The following is a 24748-nucleotide window of genomic DNA, read 5'->3' on the forward strand; positions in this document are numbered from 1 at the left end:
GTGAATGGTGAACCAGCCCCGATCCACACCAGCGAGCCTCGCCCTGACTGCCAGTCCCTGATTTCTGCGGAGACCTCCAGCACAATAATAAAATGAATCTGTTTGTAACTCTGATGTTCCACAGCACATGTCTATTAAAAATACCCCTCCACCCCCTGAAAACAAGTGGTACAGTGGACACCCCCACCCCTGAATGCAAAGTGGTATAGTCTGCTACAGGAAGGCTCTACCTTGTCCTCAGATGCCTGGAGGGACTTCAATGATTGGTCGAATCCTCTCAGCTGTTCCTCATACATCCTGGCTTTGCTGTTAGTGGATCACATGACGTGCAAGATGATGATGATGGAGGAGGAGGAGGCGTTTAGATGAGGGGGGTGGGGGGGGGGCAGGACATGGGTCAATGTTCAAAACGCAGCATGCAATGAGACAGGGAGAAGGGAGAAAATCAAATAAAAAAAAAAATCACACACACGCATGTTGATGATGTTATAAACTGGCTTTCATCAGAATAACCAGGCTCCCTGAATGAATAGCATCCTAGTTCATATTGTATTCTAGCAGTGTTATTATTATACACAGCATCCTAGTTCATATTGTATTCTAGCAGTGTTATTATTATACACGGCATCCTAGTTCATATTGTATTCTAGCAGTGTTATTATTATACACAGCATCCTAGTTCATATTGTATTCTAGCAGTGTTATTATTATACACAGCATCCTAGTTCATATTGGATTCTAGCAGTGTTATTATTATACACAGCATCCTAGTTCATATTGGATTCTAGCAGTGTTATTATTATACACGGCATCCTAGTTCATATTGGATTCTAGCAGTGTTATTATTATACACGGCATCCTAGTTCATATTGTATTCTAGCAGTGTTATTATTATACACGGCATCCTAGTTCATATTGTATTCTAGCAGTGTTATTATTATACACGGCATCCTAGTTCATATTGTATTCTAGCAGTGTTATTATTATACACAGCATCCTAGTTCATATTGTATTCTAGCAGTGTTATTATTATACACGGCATCCTAGTTCATATTGTATTCTAGCAGTGTTATTATTATACACGGCATCCTAGTTCATATTGTATTCTAGCAGTGTTATTATTATACACGGCATCCTAGTTCAGTGTTATTATTGGCATTCTAGCAGTGTTATTATTATACACAGCATCCTAGTTCATATTGTATTCTAGCAGTTATTATTATACACAGCATCCTAGTTCATATTGTATTCTAGCAGTGTTATTATTATACACGGCATCCTAGTTCAGTGTTATATTGTATTCTAGCAGTGTTATCAATATTTATACATGAAGTTCATATTGGATTCTGCATTGTAACCCTGCGCTGCCCTGTAACACCTGTGTGAGTCGCCTGGGGTAGGAGTAAGGGGAGAGGGGTAGGGGGGAGATGGGAGAGGGGTAGGGGGGAGATGGGAGAGGGTGCTGGTGCAATACTCACGATTCAGCCACCTCAGCTCTCTCCTCAGTGCGCTCCAAATCACCCTCAATGATCACAAGCTTACGGGCCACCTGGACAGAGAGAGGAGAGAGGAGAGGAAAGAGAGAGGGGCAATCAGAACTTGGGCTACAGCGACACACTTCCGTCACGACACACGCGACGTGCCGCTTGCTTGTCTCTCCTCAGTGCGCTCCCCTCCGCCTCACCTCCTCATACTTGCGGTCGGCCTCCTCTGCGATGTGCTTGGCCTCTTTCAGCTGGATCTCCTGCAGCTCCATCTTCTCCTCGTCCTTCAGGGCGCGATTCTCAATCACCTTCATACCCCTGAGAGAGAGAGAGAGAGAGAGAGAGAGAGAGAGAGAGAGAGAGAGAGAGAGAGCGAGTTAAAATACAAACACAGACAAGAGACACACACACTCCCAGTACACCCAGCCTGGTTCTCAATCACCTTCATACCCCTGAGAGAGAGAGAGAGAGAGAGGGGGGCGAGTTAAAATACAAACACAGACAAGAGACACACACACTCCCAGTACACCCAGCCTGGTTCTCAATCACCTTCAGGAGAGAGAGAGAGAGAGAGAGAGAGAGAGAGAGAGAGAGAGAGAGAGAGAGAGAGAGAGAGAGAGAGAGAGAGAGAGAGCAGACGTGGGGAGAGAGCAGCAGGGCGAGTTAAAATACAAACACAGACAAGAGACACACACACTCCCAGTACACCCAGCCTGGTTCTCAATCACCTTCATATCATATCCCTGAGAGAGAGAGACTGACACACACACACACACACACACAGAGAAAGGGACACACTGACCTCTCGCTCTCGTCCGCTACCTTCTCTGCCTCCTCCAGTTTCTGCAGCGCTGTGGCGAGGCGCTCCTGGGCTCGGTCCAGCTCCTCCTCTACCAGCTGAATGCGCCGATTCAGAGAGGCAACCTCAGCCTCAGCCTGAAGGGGGGGGGGGGAGAGACACGTCAATATACAGGTGTGGGGGGGCGGGGTCACACCAATATACAGGTGTGTGCGAGTGTGTGTGCGTCAACCGGGTCAAGACCGACCGTCTACTGCGAGGGGGGGCTGAATCCCAAAATAAAAACAGAACCGGCAAAGCACGTCTAGTGGAGCACCTGCAGGTCACTGGGAGCAATCCGTCCCAAAATGAGACAGCTGTCCAGCAACCGAGGGTCCCACTGACTTGCATGAAACAGCAGCAAAGCTGTGGAGCGGAACGCAAAAATATCACAGACTCCAAACTCACGCAGATCTAGCCCCCAGGCACCAGTTTCAGCAAACAAGCAATCTTTTCTTTTTTTTTTACCCAGGACTGGGTGCAGCAGCAGCAGCAGCAGGGCTAGTGTGAGTTTCTAACCCTGCTCAAACTCCTGCCTCCTGATCATTGCAATATTAATAATAATAGACTTCATTGAGGGGAGCTCTGAACCCCAGGACTGGGTGCAGCAGCAGCAGGGCTAGTGTGAGTTTCTAACCCTGCTCAAACTCCTGGCTCCTGATCATTGCAATATTAATAATACTAGACTTCATTGAGGGGAGCTCTGAACCCCAGGACTGGGTGCAGCAGCAGCAGCAGCAGCAGGGCTAGTGTGAGTTTCTAACCCTGCTCAAACTCCTGGCTCCTGATCATTGCAATATTAATAATAATAGACTTCATTGAGGGGAGCTCTGAACCCCAGGACTGGGTGCAGCAGCAGCAGGGCTAGTGTGTGAGTCTCTCTCTCCTCACTGCGCACAGAAGCTGTGTTTCGTGTCTCAACACATCGCTGTCGGCTCGTTTGCTTCAGACCAGTTTTGCAACCTCTGTGGGCTGCAGAGACAGAGGAGCAGAGCGCAGGAAGAAACAAGCACTGCTCCGCCCAGAGGCACAAGAACCAAACACACAAGACAAGGAGAGCGTTTCAAACAAGCACTGCTCCGCCCAGAGGCACGAGAACCAAACACACAAGACAAGGAGAGCGTTTCAAACAAGCACTGCTCCGGCCAGAGGCACGAGAACCAAACACACAAGACAAGGAGAGAGTTTCAAACAAGCACTGCTCCGCCCAGAGGCACGAGAACCAAACACACAAGACAAGGAGACTCCCCTTATATTGTCTGAGCGGATGATTTAGAGCACAGTGTAGCACCAAAACCTCCCTATTATTATTATTATTATTATTATTAATGAGTCATTCAGCAGAGTCTCTTCCAGACCAGGGGGGTGAACTCTGCTTCATCAACTCCTGCTGCTGCTGCAGAGTCTCTTCCAATAGGACCTCGCTTGTTTCACGTCTCGTCCGAAGGACGGAGCACAAGGAGGTGAAGCGACTCGCTCAGACTCTCACACACACACACGCGCACAGGGAGTCTGCTGCAGAGTTTCCAATAGGACTCTGCTTGTTTGCTGTGTGATTCTCCGTGTGTGTGTGTTTGCACAGGGACTCGATGCAGCTTTGCAGGTTCAGTAAGGCACAGGGATTCAATAAACAGCTGCAGGTTTGGAATGATGTAAATCCTACTCAGCTGAACGCAGTTAAAAAAATAGAGAGCGATTACGTTTAATCAGATAATGTTTAATTAATGGTTTGCAAAAAAAAAGCCTATACTTAATGATAAAGGCCCCTCGTGTGTTTGAGAAATGATTGCACCTCTATCACTGACAGCAGTGCCACTTTCTGACACGGGTCAAGATTGGGACGACGTACCACTTTACAACACTGCACCGGTAACAACATACCAGAAAAATGGAGTCTGCAGCTGTAAACGATATTTACTTTCGGGTCAAGTTAAAACAATCCAGCAATTCATCTCTGTGCTTAGAGACAGCAGTTTGAAAAGATTACCACATCCATCTATATCTCTGTCTATCTGTCTCTCTATCTATCTATCTATCTCTATCCATCTGCATCTCTATCTCTATATCTCTCTGTCTATCTATATCTATCCCTCAATCTATATATCCCTCAATCTATATATATATATTTATCTGTATATCTATCAGAGAAGTAAATTAATGTAATATAATTTCTTATTTTTAAACTATCAAACAGCATCATCACAATTCACAGGGGGGGGGGGGGGGGGGGGGGGGGGGGGGGGGGGGGGGGGGGGGGGGGGGGGGGGGGGGGGGGGGGGGGGGGGGGGGGGGTGGGGGGGGTGAAAATAGCGCGGACATGCGCAGTACGCAAAGCAAGGAACATTTTGCGAGGCAGGACAAATTGAGCGCGACACCGGAATGGAACAGCGCGACAGTGTCGCATTGTGAAGAAGAAGCGTCTCGAATCCTCACGACGCGGCCGTTCCACCGATCGACACAATCCGATTAAACACCCCCCCCCCACACAACAGCTTCGGGATTGCGATGCAACCCCCACACAAACACACACAACAGCTTCGGGATTGCGATGCAACCCCCACACAAACACACACAACAGCTTCGGGATTGCGATGCAACCCCCACACAAACACACCCAGCTTCCGATGCAACCCCCCACCCTCCCCGGGATTGCGATGCCCTCCCCTCCCCTCTCCAACAGCTTCGCTGCAACCCTCCTCTCCGTGCGCTGCTCTCGGGGGCGTTGCAAGCGTGCAGAGAGCCGGCCCAGGACTGGCACCGCCGCACCCACAGGGCATGCATGAGAACGAGCAGAACCAAAAGAACCGAGCCGCATCCCGCTCACAAAACACCAGGGCTGTTATTATTCTGATCTGAAACAGACTTCGCGCTACAAAACAAAACGAGTTCATTCAGCATCGGGGTTTTTAATGCAGCAGCAGTCTCGTTTCCACTTCCTAATCGCAGCAGAAGATCGCCTAACTTCCTTTTTTTTGGGGGGGGGGGGGGGGGGGGGGGGGGGTCGTGCTGCAGCGTGTTCCCTGCGTTTAGCAGAAGTAGCGCCACGCCTATAAAATTAATACACACAGATCAGAATTAATCATGAAACTAAAACACACATTGAGCTCTACAAAACCGACTTCAAAAGAGTCAAACAAAACGTCTACGGGTCACACGAGAGACTCCCAAGCGAGTCTTGAATTAAATGAACACCAAATCAATGCATTTCCCACTCCACGTACACGTACACGTTTATCAGCATTACAACTGAAACTGGGAAGCGCAGTGTAAAGCAGACCCGATCAAACAGCGCGACTGCGCTCCGGTACTGGAGGGGCACAGCTCCGCTTCCGCGCACATGCATTATTATTATTATTATTATTATTATTATTATTATTAATTATAATATTTATATTGTGAAGGGGGGTCGGTTACCTGCTCTCTCGCCTGCTTCTCTACTTCCACCTGCCGCTGCAGAGTCTCGGCTCTCTCCTCCGCCTCGTCCGCTTGCTGCTGCAAAACTTTGATTTTTCTCTTGACCGCTTCTATGCTGTTCAGTCCGGCCATGGTTCGTGTCTCTCTCTGTGCGTTTCTCTTTTTTTGAAGTCTGTAATCGAGCTAGTCTTTCCAGTATATCCCCGTGTTTGCGAGCTGTGTGTCCCGCTCTTTGTAAGCCAGATACTTTTTGGTTTTTTTAAAGTGTGAATGCTGCAGAGACACGCCGCTCTGCATTAAGTTTCTGATGATGCCGAAATGTCTTTAATTTCAGTTTTGTGCAGAAGCAGCGCGCTTTCTCTCGGTTTCTCTCTCGGATTGCTGCGCGTTTGTGTTTGATTTGAAGTTTTAAAGTTTTCTCTCTCAATCGCTCCTCGCTACACTTGCATTCCTTCCTTCCTTCCTTTTTTTGGGTCGGGCAGCTTCCTGCCTGCTCCGCCCTGCCCCGGCTTGAACGGATGTGACGTATACCCCCCCCCCCCCGCGATATTTACGCGGATCGCCATCATTTAGCATGCGCGGTATTTCTATGCGCTAACGCGGTATATCGTATTGTATATATTGTCTCGTTTCTTTCGTTTACATGATTGTAAAAAAAAATAACAAGTTTACTAAACAGTTTTTTTCTCCACATTTGAAGAAGGGATTTTGTCAGAAACATCAGAAAAGCTCTCTCTCTCTCTCTCTCTCTCTCTCTCTCTCTCTCTCTCTCTCTCTCTCTCTCTCTCAGGAATGTCAGCCTGCAGGTTTCTTTCGCAGGTTTCCAGACAATGCTGCACCCTCAGAAGTTGTGTCATTGCTTGGATTCGCGCCCGTCCCGTATTGCACAAGAAAGAAGAACACACACACACACACACACACACACACACACATTCATACATACTGGACCTCGACCAGACCACACTGACAGCATGCTGGTGATTAGCTGGGAAGCACTGGCCCCTACTAGCCGTGGAGTGACATCACACCCTAGACTCCTATTGCATAGCATCGTCACCCAGGCCAGGTTTCACTAGCAGCTTGATCAGCCCCAGCGTGTCTAGGCAACAAGCTCAGGTGTGTCTGATTATTAAACTCACAGTGAAACCAGGACTGGATCACACTGCTCCGACAATAACAAAAATGTCAATTCACAGACACTACAATAATGCACGATCTTGAATAATGCGCTTGACGCGGTTGAAGTCTGCAGCCGCGCTGCCTCTGTTGCCCACCAGAGGGCGGTGTTTCCTAGATAATCGAGGAGACACTTTGAACATCCAAAATGAAGCTTTTAATGTCAGGACTGAGTTCAAATCGTGTTTAACGATAGAGTCGCGTTGATGAGAGTTGAGAGTTTTTTAAACTTAGTTTAGCGCTCCAGTAAAGTAAAGACAAAGGGGACAAAGAACAGAAAATAAGAGGCACTTTTTTACACAGAGAATCGTGAGGGTCTGGAACCGACTCCCCAGTAATGCTGTTGAAGCAACACCCTGGGATCCTTCGAGAAGCTGCTTGATGAGATTCTGGGATCAATAAACTACTGCAAACCCAAACAAGCAAGATGGGCCGAATGGGCTCCTCTCGTTTGTAACCCTTTCTTATGTTCTTCAAGGCCTTTGATAATGTAGCGACAAACACAAATGTGACGAGAGCTGTCCTTTTATAGGTGAGCGGGACCGATGTCACGTTGCCCATGCTAGTAAGAGTGGAGAAAGGGTTTGTTTTGCTTCAAAGGGAGAGCCGGCGATGACGTCGGTAGAACTAGGTTAGTCCAAGTGGACTCTCAGACCCGGAGCTCCTTTAAAGAAGCGGAACCAGCGACAGCAATGCTAGCGCTAATAATAGAGGCGAGGTAAGAGGGACGGGTCTTATCGTTCGGGTTGACTCAGCTGTCGTCACGCACTGAGGCTATGGAAAGAGTTTTTTTTGGGGGGGGTCAGATGCTAATTATAAAGCTCTCTGTGGAGTCTTCTTTCCCAAACAAAGGCAGGAGCGCTGCTCCGGCTCCTAATGGATTCGGTAACAATGTGAAACGGGCTGGGCTGTGCGCGTCTTCGCGTTGGAGAGCGTGTGTCAGCTCGTGTCGTTAAGTGACCCTCGCACAAAATAAAGATGCAAGTCGGCCTGGTATTGTGTTTACACGGCTGTGGTCCTGCTATACAGTTTTATAATTTTTATTTTTTTATTTTTTGCACGGGTTTGCGTGTCCTATTCACTCCTACACGGCCGTATCTATTATAACACAGCAGCTCTCGCTTCAGAAACACTGAAATAAACTTTATAAGTTCATATGTCTGTTTGTTTTTGTTCCAGAAATGCCTTTATAAAAGGTTACCCTAGCGGCTAAAAGCACAGGCAAGCATTGCAAAGCACGGTGAAGCAGAGGGAGCCTCGAATCCCACGTCACTCTGACAGAGGACAGGTCGCGCTGACGTGTGATTTATTTAAAAATCAAATACCTCATCGCAGAGGCACGAATCAGCCACGACGGGACGGGAATGCGACTCGGGTGGCATCATTGCTAAATTCTGCGGGAGCGTCGGACAGCTGGGGGGGGGAGTCTGTTCTGTCATTCAATGTAAAGTGTCTCTCTGTGTAGGGGGCAGTGTACAGGGTGTAGTGTACAGGGTGCAGGGTGCAGTGTACAGGGTTTAGGGTGTATGGTTCAAGGTTCATGGTGCAGTGTGCAGTGTGCAGGGTGCAGTGTATACTGTGCAGGGCTCACGGTGTAGGGTGCAGGGTGCAGGGTTTAGGGTGTATGGTTCAAGGTTCATGGTGCAGTGTGCAGTGTGCAGGGTGCAGTGTACAGGATTCACAGTGTAGGGTGCAGTGTATACTGTGCAGGGTTCACGGTGTAGGGTGCAGGGTGCAGGGTTTAGGGTGTATGGTTCAAGGTTCATGGTGCAGTGTGCAGTGTGCAGGGTGCAGTGTGCAGGGTTCACAGTGTAGGGTGCAGTGTATACTGTGCAGGGTTCACGGTGTAGGGTGCAGGGTGCAGTGTACAGGGTTTAGGGTGTATGGTTCAAGGTTCATGGTGCAGTGTGCAGTGTATGCTGTGTAGGATGCAGTGTGCAGGGTGCAGTGTGCAGGGTTCACAGTGTAGGGTGCAGTGTATACTGTGCAGGGTTCACGGTGTAGGGTGCAGGGTGCAGGGTGCTCTTCACTCACATCAGCAGCCTTCTTCTCAGCCAGCTCCAGTTTCTCCTGCGCGTCCTTCAGTGCCTCTGAGTATTTGTCCAGCTCATCCTCTGTCCCTTTCAGCTTCTTCTGCATGGCCAGCAGCTCGTCCTCCAGCTGCACACACACGGGGACAGGGAGACACACAGGGAGACAGGGAGACAGACACACACAGGGACAGGGAGACAGACAGGGAGACACACACACACGGGGACAGGGAGACAGACAGGGAGACACACACACACAGGGACAGGGAGACAGACAGGGAGACACACACACACGGGGACAGGGAGACACACAGGGAGACACACACACACAGGGACAGGGAGACAGACAGGGAGACACACAGACACGGGGACAGGGAGACACACAGGGAGACACACACACACAGGGACAGGGAGACAGACAGGGAGACACACACACACAGGGACAGGGAGACAGACAGGGAGACACACAGACACGGGGACAGGGAGACACACAGACATGGGGACAGGGAGACAGACAGGGAGACAGACATGGGGACAGGGAGACGCAGAGGGAGGAACACATTTAATATCATTGAGACTCCAGTTCATAATTGAAACATCACAAATGCTCTTAATTATTAATGAGTCATTGAGCAGAGAGGCTTTTATCCAGAGCGATTTATAGAGACGGGGGACCTCGTTTGTTTTGCGTCTCGTCCGAAGGACGGAGCACAAGGAGGTGAAGCGACTCGCTCAGGGTCTCACACACGTGCGTGAGGTGTGTCGTCGTGGCCACGGGACCGACTGGACCTAAACTTGAGGACCATAGTTTCTGGGGAAAGAGATTAGCGACCTGGGAGGCTCGGGGCATGGGAGGGGGACCCTACCACCCCGGCCCCCCCACCCCCCCCGGCCCGCCGGTCCTGCCCACCTGCTTGCTCCTGTCCTCGGCTGCTTTCTTGTCTGCCTCTGCCTGCTCCGCACGGTCCAGAGCGCTCTCCTTGTCCAGCTTCAGCATCTGCATCTTCTTCTTGATGGCTTCCATCGCGGCGGGGTGGTGTGTGCGTGTCTGTGCTCCTTGAGAAACGAAAGAACGAGAGAGAGAGAGAGATCTAACCGGCGAGGAGGAGAGACAGGGAGCTTGGGTCTAAAGTGAGAAAAAGCAACCTCTCTCCTGGGCTAGTGTTATTTATACCCTCCCCTCCCAGCCTCCCAGCCTCTCTCTCCCGTCCCAGTCTATGCAGACCCCCCCCCCCTTCCAAAAAGGCGCTAGTGCCGTATTTGGGGAGCGCTGGGGCAGCTGTCCCTTGCTGTCACTCCCACAGCTCACAATGCAAGTCGGGTGCTGTAACTTTGAATGAATGAGTAAATAAGAAGAACTTTCTTCTCTCTTCTTCTTCACAAGGGGGGGTGGGGGTGGGGGGAGGTGGGGGGGAGTAAATAAGAGACCCCCCCCACCCCTCCCCCCCTCCACCCCCCCCTCCAACGAAACTTGTGCAGTCAGTGAACCCAGGCCGAGCAGCAGAGCGCTGTTCGGAGCTGCTAATAAGAGAATGAATCGAGGGTCGCTGAAGATGGTTGGGTCTCGGATCCAGTCCAGTGGAGGAGGCCAGGGTTCTTTCACAGACCCCCTCACAGCCCTCTGCAATCCCCTTGACAATGTCAGCCAAATGACAATTATTAATACCCTGCCCTCGCATTGCCAGCATCCCAGTCATTGCTGCGCAGCAAGTGTTTGTGTGGCATGCTGTCACCAACTCGTCGCCCTGCCCCCAGGGAGGGGGGGAGAGGGGGGGGGGGAGAGGGAGAGGAGGAGAGGGGGAGAGAGGGGGGGGGGGTCCCAAATGAGTTCATTTTTGCTTATACAGCCTTAATGTTTTCTAATGCTTCTCATTGTGTTTGTAATTTTATGTAGTTCATACAGAGCTGATACAGGGTTTCAATAAATGACATGGAGACGTCAATCAAATCCAAACCTTTATTTGTGACGGGCAGCAAAATACCAGAACAGGGTGAGCATGAAAATGAAAGCAACGCGACGATCTGGACACTCTACAGCTCAACACACACACTGCTACACACACACTGCTCCACACACACACTGCTACACACACACTGCTACACACACACTGCTCCACTCACACACTGCTCCACTCACACACACTGCTCACACACACACACACACACTGCTCCACTCACACACTGCTCCACACACACTGCTCCACACACACACACAGCTCCACTCACACACAGCTCGACACACACTGCTCCACACACACACACTCCTCCACTCACACACTGCTCTACACACACACTGCTCCACACACACACAGCTCGACACACACTGCTCCACTCACACACTGCTCCACTCACACACTGCTCCACACACACACAGCTCGACACACACTGCTCCACTCACACACTGCTCCACTCATGCACTGCTCCACACACACACAGCTCAACACACACTGCTCTACACACACACTGCTCTACACACACACTGCTCTACACACACACTGCTGCACTCACACACAGCTCCACTCACACACTGCTCCACTCGCAGGCTTGTTCTTTACCTCCCTGCTCTGTTGTCAGTGCGCTGGGTTTGCTTGCTGTCTGCGCCGCGGTGCTGTAGGAATATGTCTGATATTTAGTTGGTTTTTGAATAAAACAACCTAATATCAAACATATCAGACAGAACCAGGCCGGTCTGTGAGAGCCCACAGAGCGAGGAGAGGAGCAGCCCTGCGAAAAAACAAAGAGAGGAGACTGAGCCTCACAGCGCAGTGTGAGCAAGCACGGGGACAGCACGGGGACACACCGACAAGCACGGGGACAGCACGGGGACACACCGACAAGCACAGGACAGCACGGGGACACACCGGCAAGCACAGGACAGCACGGGGACACACCGGCAAGCACAGGGACAGCACGGGGACACACCGGCAAGCACAGGGACAGCACGGGAACACACCGGCAAGCACAGGGACAGCACGGGGACACACCGGCAAGCACAGGACAGCACGGGGACACACCGGCAAGCACAGGGACAGCACGGGAACACACCGGCACAGAGAGGGATGGGAAAGCATAGGGAAGCATTGTAAAGCACAGAGAGGTCTGGTAAAGCATAGGGAAGCATTGTAAAGCACAGAGAGGGATGGGAAAGCATAGGGAAGCATTGTAAAGCACAGAGAGGTCTGGTAAAGCATAGGGAAGCATTGTAAAGCACAGAGAGGTCTGGTAAAGCATAGGGAAGCATTGTAAAGCACAGAGAGGTCTGGTAAAGCATAGGGAAGCATTGTAAAGCACAGAGAGGTCTGGTAAAGCACAGGGAAGCATTGTAAAGCACAGAGAGGTCTGGTAAAGCATATTAATAAAACCAAACCCTGGTAAACCCCTCTCAGTGTATAATATAACCAGCGCAAATTAAAATCTTTTACAAGCGTCGGCTGAAACAGAGAGGCGGGCTGTACTGTACCCGAGAAACACTGGTGTTGCTTTCTTTCTTGAGTGAGGGAGTGGAGCCGGACTGCCAGGGACCCTCCCGAACGACACAGACTGGCACGGAGAAGATTGCGGTACTGCGAGAACAGAGCGGGCTGCGTCCGGAAGCGAAAGGGTTAAATCAACTCATCTGAAAAAGGGTTTGAAACGTTTCTTGCAGCAGTTTTTAGGAAATCCCCCAGATACTGAAAAGGTTAAACAGATTTAAAAAAAAAAATGTGTGTGGTTTTTTTTTTTTTTTTTTTTTTTTTAGTTCACTGTACGGAACTGAAAAACAGCAGCACACACGTCAGCCTTAATCAGAATTTTAAAACTATGAAAAACTGAGTCACGCAGAGCAGCGTTTGGGCTCCAGTGCTTTCATCAGTGTTACTGAAACTAAACTGAGTCAAGCAGAGCAGCGTCTGGGCTCCAGTGCCTTCATCAGTGTTACTGAAACTAAACTGAGTCAAGCAGAGCAGCGTTTGGGCTCCAGTGCCTTCATCAGTGTTACTGAAACTAAACTGAGTCAAGCAGAGCAGCGTTTGGGCTCCAGTGTCTTCATCAGTGTTACTGAAACTAAACTGAGTCAAGCAGAGCAGCGTTTGGGCTCCAGTGCCTTCATCAGTGTTACTGAAACTAAACTGAGTCAAGCAGAGCAGCGTCTGGGCTCCAGTGCCTTCATCAGTGTTACTGAAACTAAACTGAGTCAAGCAGAGCAGCGTTTGGGCTCTAGTGCCTTCATCAGTGTTACTGAAACTAAACTGAGTGAAGCAGAGCAGCGGCTGGGCTCCAGTGCCTTCATCAGTGTCTGTGAAAACCAGACTCAGAAGTTTTAATCTGAAAGTTTTTTAATTTAAAAGTCTTACCTGCCGTTCTCAGCTCTGCAGGATGGTCGCTCAGTCAGTCTGTGATCCGCGCTGGCCTCGCTGTGTGTGTGTGTGTCAGAGACTCTCTCTGTGTGACAGTACCCCCCTCCAGTCCCCATATTTATACAGAGCCCAGCAGAATCCCCCCCCCACAATGAACTCAGACCACAGCACATGGTCCCGTTCCCACTAATTAACTGAGATATTGATCCAGCAGCCCCTCTGGCTTGCACTTATAACACATTTATTGGATCAATATTAATATCTTGATTGATTTATTGATCCTGTCTGTTTTTTTTAGCCCCCAGTCTGGGACTGGTTATCTAAACTCTTCATTACTGAAACCGTGGGGCGTTGTTCGCGGTTGCTATGACGACGGTCTCTTCTGACAGAGATTGAAACGGACAGAAGCGGCGCTCCGTGGTAGATGAGTTTTCGGGGAGTGCGGTTTGCTCCAGTCAGTCCCTGTCAATACATCGACATTGACAGTGCCCGGGGCAGGGACGGGCAAGGTTAACGAGGGAGGCCGGTCTAATGAGGGAACATCGCAAACGAGGACGCGTACAGAGATGGGCCGTGAAGGACAAAGTGTGCATGAAACTAACGACCCCTGTGTTCACTCACTTTATTCAATCGTTAAGGCAATGCCAATTAACTCCCTTATAAAAGTTTACATACCACAGTGCAGCAAAGCACAGTGGAAGCATGAGCAAGCATAGGGAAGCATTGTAAAGCACAGAGAGGTCTGGTAAAGCATAGGGAAGCATTGTAAAGCACAGAGAGGTCTGGTAAAGCATAGGGAAGCATTGTAAAGCACAGAGAGGTCTGGTAAAGCATAGGGAAGCATTGTAAAGCACAGAGAGGTCTGGTAAAGCATAGGGAAGCATTGTAAAGCACACAGAGAGGTCTGGTAAAGCATAGGGAAGCATTGTAAAGCACAGAGAGGTCTGGTAAAGCATAGGGAAGCATTGTAAAGCACAGAGAGGTCTGGTAAAGCATAGGGAAGCATTGTAAAGCACAGAGAGGTCTGGTAAAGCATAGGGAAGCATTGTAAAGCACAGAGAGGTCTGGTAAAGCATAGGGAAGCATTGTAAAGCACAGAGAGGTCTGGTAAAGCATAGGGAAGCATTGTAAAGCACAGAGAGGTCTGGTAAAGCACAGGGAAGCATTGTAAAGCACAGAGAGGTCTGGTAAAGCATAGGGAAGCATTGTAAAGCACAGAGAGGTCTGGTAAAGCATAGGGAAGCATTGTAAAGCACAGAGAGGTCTGGTAAAGCATAGGGAAGCATTGTAAAGCACAGAGAGGTCTGGTAAAGCATAGGGAAGCATTGTAAAGCACAGAGAGGTCTGGTAAAGCACTGGGAAGCATTGTAAAGCACAGAGAGGTACAGTGCTGACAGGTTCTAAGGCATGCTTTAAATATAATTGTAAAAGAGTAACCGCAAGGGAAGCATTGTCCACAGAGAGGCGTAGTAAAGCATAGGGAAGCATTGTAAAGCACAGAAAGGTCTGGTAAAGCATAGGGCAGCGTTGTAAAGCACAGAGCGTCTCTGTAAAGCTTGAAGCATTGTAAAGCTGCAGAGGGTGTGGTAAAGCATAGGGAAGCCTGTAAAGCACACACACAGCCGATGATGTTGCTTTCAACGCACAGCACCTCTAAAGGCTGAGTTTGGTAAAGCACAGAGAGGTCGCTTTAAAAGAGGGAAGCATTGTAAAGCACAGAGAGGTTTAAAGGGTTTTTTTTTTTTTTTTATTAAACCCAGTCCATCATATATATATATATTTTAAAAGCACATCAGCTGTATCAGTTAAAGCTAGGGAAGACTTGCGCTGGTCTGCGATTTCAAATGAATGAATGAATAACTAAAGCCACCGCGCTGCAGCTGGTCCCTCACAGGCAGGTGCGACACGATGCAACGCCCTCTGGCAGCGAGAAGCTCCTGAATCGCAGTTATCAGTTCCTGGTCACTCAGAAAGGCAATCATCATAAAAGTGTTGCGCAAAGGGCATTTCGCATCTCGTTTTATGGAAGTATTGCCCGGACTCCATGCAGTTTATGCACGGATGTAAACTCCCTTATAAAAGTTCCACTGTCGTAAATTTGCTCTGGAATTCAGCATGTTTGACCTCTGCTTACCTTGTTTGTTTAATACAGTGCTGACAGGTTCTAAGGGGCTGCTTTAAATATAATTGTAAAAGAGTAACCGCAACGCCTGGTCCGTCCACTAGATGGCGTAGTCTCTTCTATATATATGAGACCGAGCACACAAAAGTTTTTAGCGCTTCCGCGCACGTTTAATAATGTGCGTCTCTGTGGTTCTTGTTGCCCTGCAGGCTGCCGGGTTGTTTTTGCACGACCTCAAAGCACACACACAGCCGATGATGTTGCTTTCAACGCACAGCACCTCTAAAGGCTGAGTTTGGTACTGCACACTGACCTCGCTTTAAAAGACGAAGCGCCTAATTAACAACGAGTTTTCTGGGTTTTTTTTTTTTTTTTATTAAACCCAGTCCATCATATATATATATTTTAAAAGCCACATCAGCTGTATCAGTTAAATCTCCCTTGACTTGCGCTGGTCTGCGATTTCAAATGAATGAATGAATAACTAAAGCCACCGCGCTGCAGCCGGTCCCTCACAGGCAGGTGCGACACGATGCAACGCCCTCTGGCAGCGAGAAGCTCCTGAATCGCAGTTATCAGTTCCTGGTCACTCAGAAAGGCAATCATCATAAAAGTGTTGCGCAAAGGGCATTTCGCATCTCGTTTTATGGAAGTATTGCCCGGACTCCATGCAGTTTATGCACGGATGTAAACTCCCTTATAAAAGTTCCACTGTCGTAAATTTGCTCTGGAATTCAGCATGTTTGACCTCTGCTTACCTTGTTTGTTTAATACGCTTTACCAGACCTCTCTGTGCTTTACCAGACCCCTCTGTGCTTTACAATGCTTCCCTATTCTTTACCAGACCTCTCTGTGCTTTACAATGCTTCCCTGTGCTTTACCAGACCTCTCTGTGCTTTACAATGCTTCCCTATGCTTTACCAGACCTCTCTGTGCTTTACAATGCTTCCCTATGCTTTACCAGACCTCTCTGTGCTTTACAATGCTTCCCTGTGCTTTACCAGACCTCTCTGTGCTTTACAATGCTTCCCTATGCTTTACCAGACCTCTCTGTGCTTTACAATGCTTCTCTGTGCTTTACCAGCCCTCTCTGTGCTTTACAGTGCTTTCACTGTGCTGTATTACACTCTGCTGTGCTGTAACTAAGGGAAGTTTTTCAAAGGTTAATGTCCCTTTGTATTTGTTATGCAAATAGCAGAGCTGGACAGTGTTGTGTAACCATGAGAATCCTGTTTCCTTCACAACGGTGAGGAGGAAACTTTACACAGAACAAAAAAATACCAGAAGGGCGAGTCAGCCGCAAACAACAAGCCTGCCTTCATTGACTTCCTGCTAGTCAGCGTGAAGAATGTGGCAAACATAAATATAGTGCTTAACATAATCCCAATCTACCACCCCTATAGATATATACATATATGAAGTACATTAGTGATTACTTTCTTCTAGAATGAAGTACATTAGTGATTACTTTCTTCTAGAATGAAGTACATTAGTGATTACTTTCTTCTAGAATGAAGTACATTAGTGATTACTTTCTTCTAGAATGAAGTACATTAGTGATTACTTTCTTCTAGAATGAAGTACATTAGTGGTTGGACTTGTAATATGACTGTGCAGCTTTGCCATGGTTACCCGGTATGAGGTGTTGTCTTAGTCTAATCTTTTTGAAAGATTTAAAAAGATTTCTGATGAAGGCGGTGGCTCATTACAGGTAAGCGGGGGGGGGGGGGGGGGGGGGGGGGACAGAACGAAACAGGACATTCGGGTTCACACTGGTGACAAAAACTAAAGCTAAAAATAGATTTGCAGCTCCCTGTCAGCCCGGTCCCGCTGCCTCTCCCTTCAGCTTCTTTATCAACCCTTTCAATCAGTTTAAGGAGATACATTTGCACTGGAAACAGTGACTCCCGCTGCACAGCAGTGTGATCCAGTCCTGCTTTCACTAGGAGTTTAATAATCAGACTCCCGCTGCACAACAGTGTGATCCAGTCCTGGTTTCACTAGGAGTTTAATAATCAGACTCCCGCTGCACAACAGTGTGATCCAGTCCTGCTTTCACTAGGAGTTTAATAATGAGACTCCCGCTGCACAGCAGTGTGATCCAGTCCTGCTTTCACTAGGAGTTTAATAATGAGACTCCCGCTGCACAGCAGTGAGATCCAGTCCTGCTTTCACTAGGAGTTTAATAATCAGACACACCTGAGCTTGTTAGCTAGACACACTGGGGCTGATCAAGCTGGTAGCAGTAAAACCTGGACTGGGTGTCTCTGCTGTGCAGTAGGAGTCTGATTCCCAGTCCTGGACTGGGTGTCTCTGCTGTGCAATAGGAGTCTGATTCCCAGTCCTGGTCAGGGTGTCTCTGCTGTGCAATAGGAGTCTGATTCCCAGTCCTGGACTGGGTGTCTCTGCTATGCAATAGGAGTCTGATTCCCAGTCTTGGACTGGGTGTCTCTGCTGTGCAATAGGAGTCTGATTCCCAGTCCTGGACTGGGTGTCTCTGCTGTGCAATAGGAGTCTGATTCCCAGTCCTGGACTGGGTGTCTCTGCTGTGCAGTAGGAGTCTCATTCCCAGCCCTGCATAGTTAACCATGGTTTATATTTCAACTAGACTTCTTTCTCAATATCTTACCAAATTTTGGTGGGGTGTACCATGTTTCTCTGCGGGGTGTACCATGTTTCTCTGGACCCTCCACAGCCCCACACAATCCACACCAGAACTGACCTGTTTTTTTCTGTTTTTTTTTTTTTTTTGTGCAGCAAACTTACCTGAGAGACACACCTGCACCAAAATAGAAACACACTGTGAGAGAGAGAGAGAGAGAGAGAGGGGGGGGGGAGAGAGAGAGAGAGAGAGAGAGAGAGAGAGAGATAGGGAGGAGAGGGAGGGAGGGACAGAGGGAGGGGGGGGGAGAGAGAGGGAGGGAGGGAACGTGCTACTCGGAAGAAGGAAATCAGTGTCTCTTGGTAGACAGTGAAGCAGGTGAAGTGCTGCAATCACTCTGTACCTGAATACAGAACAAGAAGTAGGATTATTATTATTATTATTATTATTATTATTATTATTATTATTATTATTATTATTATTAATTGTATCTTTGTTTATTTAAGCGGTTTTGAGAAGCATTTCTGTTTTTCCTTTTTTTTAATTACAAACCCATAGCCTTCAAAGAAAAAGAAATAAAACAACATTTTTAAAGGTTATCTAGGTAGGTATTTAAAAATGTGAATAACTGAAAATGAAAAATCAACGAGAGATGAATTATTCACATTGTTAGGAATTTTGTTTTTCTTTTTGATTTTGCTTATTTTGGTAAGCATCAGTTTTTTTTTTTTTTTTTTTTTTTTTTTTTTTTTTTTTTTTTTTTTTTTTTTTTTTTTTTTTTTTTTTTTAATCTCTAATCTCTAAATGTTGAACAGTTGCACGTTGACGGCTTTGAGTTTTCTTTTGAAACAGCTGAAGAAGGGCTCCCCCCCCTGAAACATCCTGAAAATTGAATATTTTTTAATCTCTTAAACCTTTTGTGTACATCTTTACACGCACATTGATTTTTTAAAAAATATATATTTTCAAAACTTGGATTTTTTTTCCAATTATTACCACTTGTTTTTCATTTTCTGTTGTTGTTGTTGTTATTATTATTATTATTATTATTATTATTATTATTATTAACCCCTTTGTGAATCCGACAGCCTCCCCACTTGCAATGAAGGCTTTTCCGTGCGTGGTGGCGCTGGTGATCGTGGCGTTAGTGTCGGCGCTCGGGACCCTGTACATGCGCACGATGGAGGCGAGGGAGCTGGCCACCGCTGTCACCGAGTTGGAGATGCGGCTGAGCGAGACGGAGCTGGACGCCAAGGAGCTGCAAGGGAAGAACGAGCAGCTGAACGAAGCTGCCACGCAGCAGAAGCGCTTCATCACGGAGCTGGAGATGAAGTGGCAGGTGGAGAACGAGGAGATGAAGAAGAAGATCATGGAGCTGGAGGGCTGCCAAACAGAGAAGGTAGGACGAGAAGAGATACATGAGTGACTCACTCACTCACACAAACGCCCTTACAGCACTCCATCACGCTGCCACTGCACTGTGAGCGTAGGCGCTACGATTGCACACTAAGTTTGCGGTTTCTCCCCACTTGCTTTTCCCATGGTTATACAATGCTTCCCTGTGCTTTACCAGACCTCTCTGTGCTTTACAATGCTTCCCTGTGCTTTACCAGACCTCTCTGTGCTTTACAATGCTTCCCTGTGCTTTACCAGACCTCTCTGTGCTTTACAATGCTTCCCTGTGCTTTACCAGACCTCTCTGTGCTTTACAATGCTTCCCTATGCTTTACCAGACCTCTCTGTGCTTTACAATGCTTCCCTGTGCTTTACCAGACCTCTCTGTGCTTTACAATGCTTCCCTATGCTTTACCAGACCTCTCTGTGCTTTACAATGCTTCCCTGTGCTTTACCAGACCTCTCTGTGCTTTACAATGCTTACCTTCCCTGTGCTTTACCAGACCTCTCTGTGCTTTACAATGCTTCCCTGTGCTTTACCAGACCTCTCTGTGCTTTACAATGCTTCCCTGTGCTTTACCAGACCTCTCTGTGCTTTACAATGCTTCCCTATGCTTTCCCAGACCTCTCTGTGTTTACAATGCTTCCCTATACAGAGAGGTCTGGTAAAGCACAGGACTTGTTTATTTACTCTGAGCTTCTCTCTTTTTTTTAACAGAATGAATTGATGAGCAAGTTAGGAATGGACGAGGAAGAGCTGAAGAAAGTTAAGGGTGAGAGTTTCTATGAAGTATGTGGTTCACGTCTCTAGAGCTGCCAGAGGACTCTGTGCACGAGGGCTGTTTGAGGGACAGTTCAGGCATTTGAACTGTAACCTCCCCCCCCAATGCATTCTGGTACGGTTTACACACCTCAGAGCGGGACTACACATCCCAGAATGCATTGGGTGGGTGCGGGTTTCGGAATTGCCCCCAAGCTGTTCGCGTGCACACAGAGTCGCCTGGGCACCTTGCATGTTCACAACCCAGGGCCGGATCGTTCCATTGTCCGGACAGGTGAGGGTCATTCGGGCTGACTCACCATTCACAGTGGATTCAGAAGCAGCTGCTTGGGTCTGTGTTGATCACTGCGCTCTGCAGGGTCTCAGAAAAGCACCACAAACCCAGGCAGCTGTTTGTGAATTCGCTGTGAATGGAGAACCAGCCCCGATCCACACCAACGAGCCTCGCCCTGATTTCAACAACTGCTGCTGCTGCTGCTGCAGAGTCTCTTCCAATAGGACCTCGTTTGTTTCACGTCTCGTCCAAAGGACGGAGCACAAGGAGGTGAAGTGACTTGCTCAGGGTCACACACACACACACACACACACACACACAGGGAGTCAGTGGCTGAGCTGTGATTTGACCCTCCTGGGGTAACAATCCCCCCCCCTTTCTCTAATCGCTAGAGCCCCGAGACTCCTCTTCAATTTGAATTAAAAAATAAAGACTTTTAAATATATTATCAATGAAACAGAATCTCATTCAAGTTACGGGAGAGAGAGAAATGTTCTATCTTCCACCCCCCCACCCGTGCTCAATTGGCACTTTTCCCCAGGAGAGTTCAATTAAGAAACAGAGTCGTCTGCCTCAAAATAACTTTAAAAGGGACATTGCGTGATCAAAAGATCAAACCAGAAAAACAAGTTAGTTATGTGCCCTGGCAGGTGAACAATGAGAGAGGAGGCAGGGCTGTGTGCTGCTGCTGTCACTGTGGGAGCTGGTGAGACCTGTCTCTCAGCTCAGGGCGCAACTGCCACTATAGCTGCTGTTTGTCTTACCGGCTGGTTTTCCTGCGTCACACACACAGCTGAGCCAGGATTTGAACCTGCTGGTCCTGGGATCACGCCCCTTTTACTTAAAGCAACGCCAAGCCCATGAGAATTATAAACACACGGAACGTCTCACCCAGTGTCTCCAGTAAAACCTGTGTTTCTCTCCCAATGTCTCCAGTAAAACTTGTGTTTCTCTCCCAGTGTCTCCAGTAAAACCTGTGTTTCTCTCCCAATGTCTCCAGTAAAACCTGTGTTTCTCTCCCAGTGTCTCCAGTAAAACCTGTGTTTCTCTCCCAGTGTCTCCAGTAAAACCTGTGTTTCTCTCCCAGGCCAGCTGGAGTCAGACAGGCAGAATCTGGAGGGGATGATCAACAACCTCAAAACTCAACTGGAAATCGTTCCGAACATCTGCAATCTCGTAGGCAAGACGAACCCGGAATCCAGGTAGAGTGTCACCCCCCTCCCCCCCATCTCCGCGACTGCAGTATATCACCTGAGCATAGGCCGGCATTGTAAATTACAGAGAGGGATGGGAAAGCATAGGGAAGCATTGTAAAGCACAGAGAGGTCTGGTAAAGCACAGGGAAGCATTGTAAAGCACAGAGAGGTCTGGTAAAGCAAAGGGAAGCATTGTAAAGCACAGAGAGGTCTGGTAAAGCATAGGCAAGCATTGTAAAGCACAGAGAGGTCTGGTAAAGCACAGGGAAGCATTGTAAAGCACAGAGAGGTCTGGTAAAGCATAGGGAAGCATTGTAAAGCACAGAGAGGTCTGGTAAAACACAGGGAAGCATTGTAAAGCACAGAGAGGTCTGGTAAAACACAGGGAAGCATTGTAAAGCACAGAGAGGTCTGGTAAAACACAGGGAAGCATTGTAAAGCACAGAGAGGTCTGGTAAAACACAGGGAAGCATTGTAAAGCACAGAGAAGTCTGGTAAAGCATATTAAAAACATGGCAAAGCAGGTAAGTGATGGCAACATCTCGTGAAACTTTTGTGTTTTTTTTTTGTTCAGGAAACTGTGCGGCTTTCCTGAACCCCCAAAAGAAGAAGAAAAGAAGGAGGAGAAGCAAAATCCGCCCCAGTGACCCCGACAGCAGCAAGACCAGGTCTGTACAGCGTTACCTGCCAGCACAGGATGAGAGCACCTGGGGGGGGAGGTCCTGTACAGCATTACCTGCATCCTCAAACGAATCGGCAGAGAGCAAGTAAAGAGCTTGCGGGGAAAAGATTCATCCTGCTGTGCACTACCGCCCCCTAGAGGTGATCCTGCTGTGCACTACCGCCCCCTAGAGGTGATCCTGCTGTGCACTACCGCCCCCTAGAGGTGCTTTTTTTGTTTGTTTCTGCATCCCCTAGAATTTTTTAGGATCCAGACATCATTTAAAAAATAAATAAAAATAAAGCGTACAGAATTTACGAACCTCAGTTAGATCTTTTATCTCACCCAGCATTGTAAAGCACAGAGAGGTCTGGTAAAGCACAGGGAAGCATTGTAAAGCACAGAGAGGTCTGGTAAAGCATAGGGAAGCATTGTAAAGCACAGGGAGGTCTGGTAAAGCACAGAGAGGTCTGGTAAAGGACAGAGAGGGGTGTTTGTTTTACAAGGGGTTGCCTCGTAAGTAAAACCGTGCTGTCATGTCTTTGCAGGGATACGATTTAAGGTGACGTCTTGCTGAACTGCTTGGAGGGTAACGAACACAGAAAGACCCTCCTCCCGCAAGAAGCTGGATCCAATCAAAACACACACAGGCAATAAGACATGACCATCACACACACGCACGCACGCACGCACGCACGCACGCACGCACACACACACACACACGGCAGATAACGGGGGTCTGCTGAAGCAATGCTTCACACGGCTGCCTTAATTTATTCACTGTTTTATGTTTTGTTTGTTTTTTACCTTCACTCGTTCTCAGCGGTTCACGGTTGCTGTTGCTCCTCCTACTCTGAGTTTCATATCATTTAAAAATCTCTGAGCTGCTTCGAGCTGGTCTGGAGAATCCTGTCTGCCGGGGACTGTCTCCATCATTCTGCTCCAGAGCCTGGACAGCGTGGCGTTTCCACTCTGCTAGCCCCTGCACGGACAAAGGTGTTGGGGTGGCTGTGTTGAAAGGTCACTCTGTCACACGATCTGAATGCAGTCGAGGCAGGCTGCCTGGGATTTAGGGTTCTCCAGACACGTGGAGCTCAGAGACAGGCAAGAAGACACTGAGAATGGGACGGTAAAATGAAACAGGGAAAAAGGACGCAGAGAGAGATTTGTATCGAAGTCATTCTTCAGCCCTCTGCTCTCTCAAGGGCTGCGGGTTCTAGTTATTTTTGGTGTGACACTTTGGGTGTTTTTTAAAATAAAAAAACAAACACGTTTTTAAATTATTTCATTGTATTTGTTATTATTGGACTGTATGTATAATAATTGTGCTGTGCAAATGAACATGCATATATATTTCTATATAGAAAAAGAGACAACCTGACATATGAACTGATAGAAGACACGAGGTGAGCTGTACCACTGATAGAGGAGACAGGGAGAATCACAGTGTAAAGTGTAAGGAAGCAGGTTCAACTTCTACCTTCAAAATTAGAGGCTCGCGCTCGGCTAAGGGGGGGGGGGGGTGGGCCCGTGGGCACAGGTGCGGGGACAAATTTGTGGTTTGACCAACAATCTTTTTCGAACGACGCTGGTTGTAGAAAGCCTTGCCTGCGCGGCTCAGCGCTTCACTGTGCTGCTGGAGCTCAAGTTCCAGCATTTCCTGCAAAGCAGCTCTGCGCACCTGCAGAGAGAGAGGGAGAGAAAGAGAGAGAGGGGAGCCAATCAGAGTGGAGAGTTATAAACACCCCCCCCCCCCATTGGAGCCTATAGCTGAAGCTACACTTCTAATAATATCAGTGAGAGTGGAGCTCTCATACTCCGCTTGTCAGCAAAGAAGCCTTCCACACGTTTAAACCACAGCAGTGTGTGCGTGTATGTGTCTCTGTCTCTCCGTGTGTGTCTCTGTCTCTCTGTGTGTATGTCTGTCTGTGTGTGTGTGTGTGTGTGTGTGTGTGTGTGTGTGTGTGTGTGTGTGTGTGTCTGTCTGTGTGTCTCTGTCTCTGTGTGTGTATAGTGCAGCCTGGTCCAGTCGCTGCCCCTCTCTCACTTACCAGGGTCAGAGTCTTGCCCGCACATGCCAGCTCCCTGCCGAGCTCCACGCTTTCCCGGGCTCTCCTGCTGCCCGGGCTGACCTGCCCCCGAGTCACAGACTCCGCCTTGAGCCTCAGCTCCTTCACTCTGGGGATCAGAAGAGAAGAGACCAGCATGAAGCCCTTCACCTACAATCAGACTCCCGCTGCACAGCACCGTAATCCAGTCCTGGTTTCACTAGGAGTTTAATAATGAGACTCCCGCTGCACAGCAGTGTGATCCAGTCCTGCTTTCACTAGGAGTTTAATAATGAGACTCCCGCTGCACAGCAGTGTGATCCAGTCCTGCTTTCACTAGGAGTTTAATAATCAGACTCCCGCTGCACATGATCCAGTCCTGCTTTCACT

At 48.3% G+C, this 24748-nt stretch overlaps 2 protein-coding genes across 3 annotated transcripts; both read right to left on the minus strand.

Moving 5' to 3' along the window:
* Positions 1–119: 119 nt before the first annotated feature.
* Positions 120–10102, minus strand: LOC121306981 (tropomyosin alpha-3 chain-like). Of its 2 annotated transcripts, XM_041239033.1 has the most exons (6): positions 9853–10102; positions 8947–9072; positions 2287–2420; positions 1685–1802; positions 1479–1549; positions 120–306 (listed from the first exon to the last, which is right to left on the minus strand). In XM_041239033.1, the coding sequence occupies exons 1-6, from the start codon at positions 9964–9966 to the stop codon at positions 135–137; spliced, it is 735 nt and encodes a 244-aa protein (XP_041094967.1). In that variant the 5' UTR covers positions 9967–10102; the 3' UTR covers positions 120–134. The 2 variants fall into 2 exon arrangements, with proteins under 2 accessions (XP_041094967.1, XP_041094968.1); XM_041239034.1 differs by lacking the exons at positions 8947–9072; positions 9853–10102 and adding an exon at positions 5737–6215.
* Positions 10103–23339: 13237 nt separating this feature from the next.
* LOC121306927 (uncharacterized protein C1orf189-like) lies at positions 23340–24522 on the minus strand. The gene is made up of 3 exons (XM_041238952.1): positions 24362–24522; positions 23877–23991; positions 23340–23425 (listed from the first exon to the last, which is right to left on the minus strand). Exons 1-3 carry the CDS (start codon positions 24515–24517, stop codon positions 23340–23342), a joined length of 357 nt encoding a protein of 118 aa, XP_041094886.1. The 5' UTR covers positions 24518–24522.
* Positions 24523–24748: the final 226 nt, after the last annotated feature.

The sequence above is a fragment of the Polyodon spathula genome, chromosome 51, assembly GCF_017654505.1.
Source record: "Polyodon spathula isolate WHYD16114869_AA chromosome 51, ASM1765450v1, whole genome shotgun sequence".
NCBI lineage: Eukaryota > Metazoa > Chordata > Actinopteri > Acipenseriformes > Polyodontidae > Polyodon > Polyodon spathula.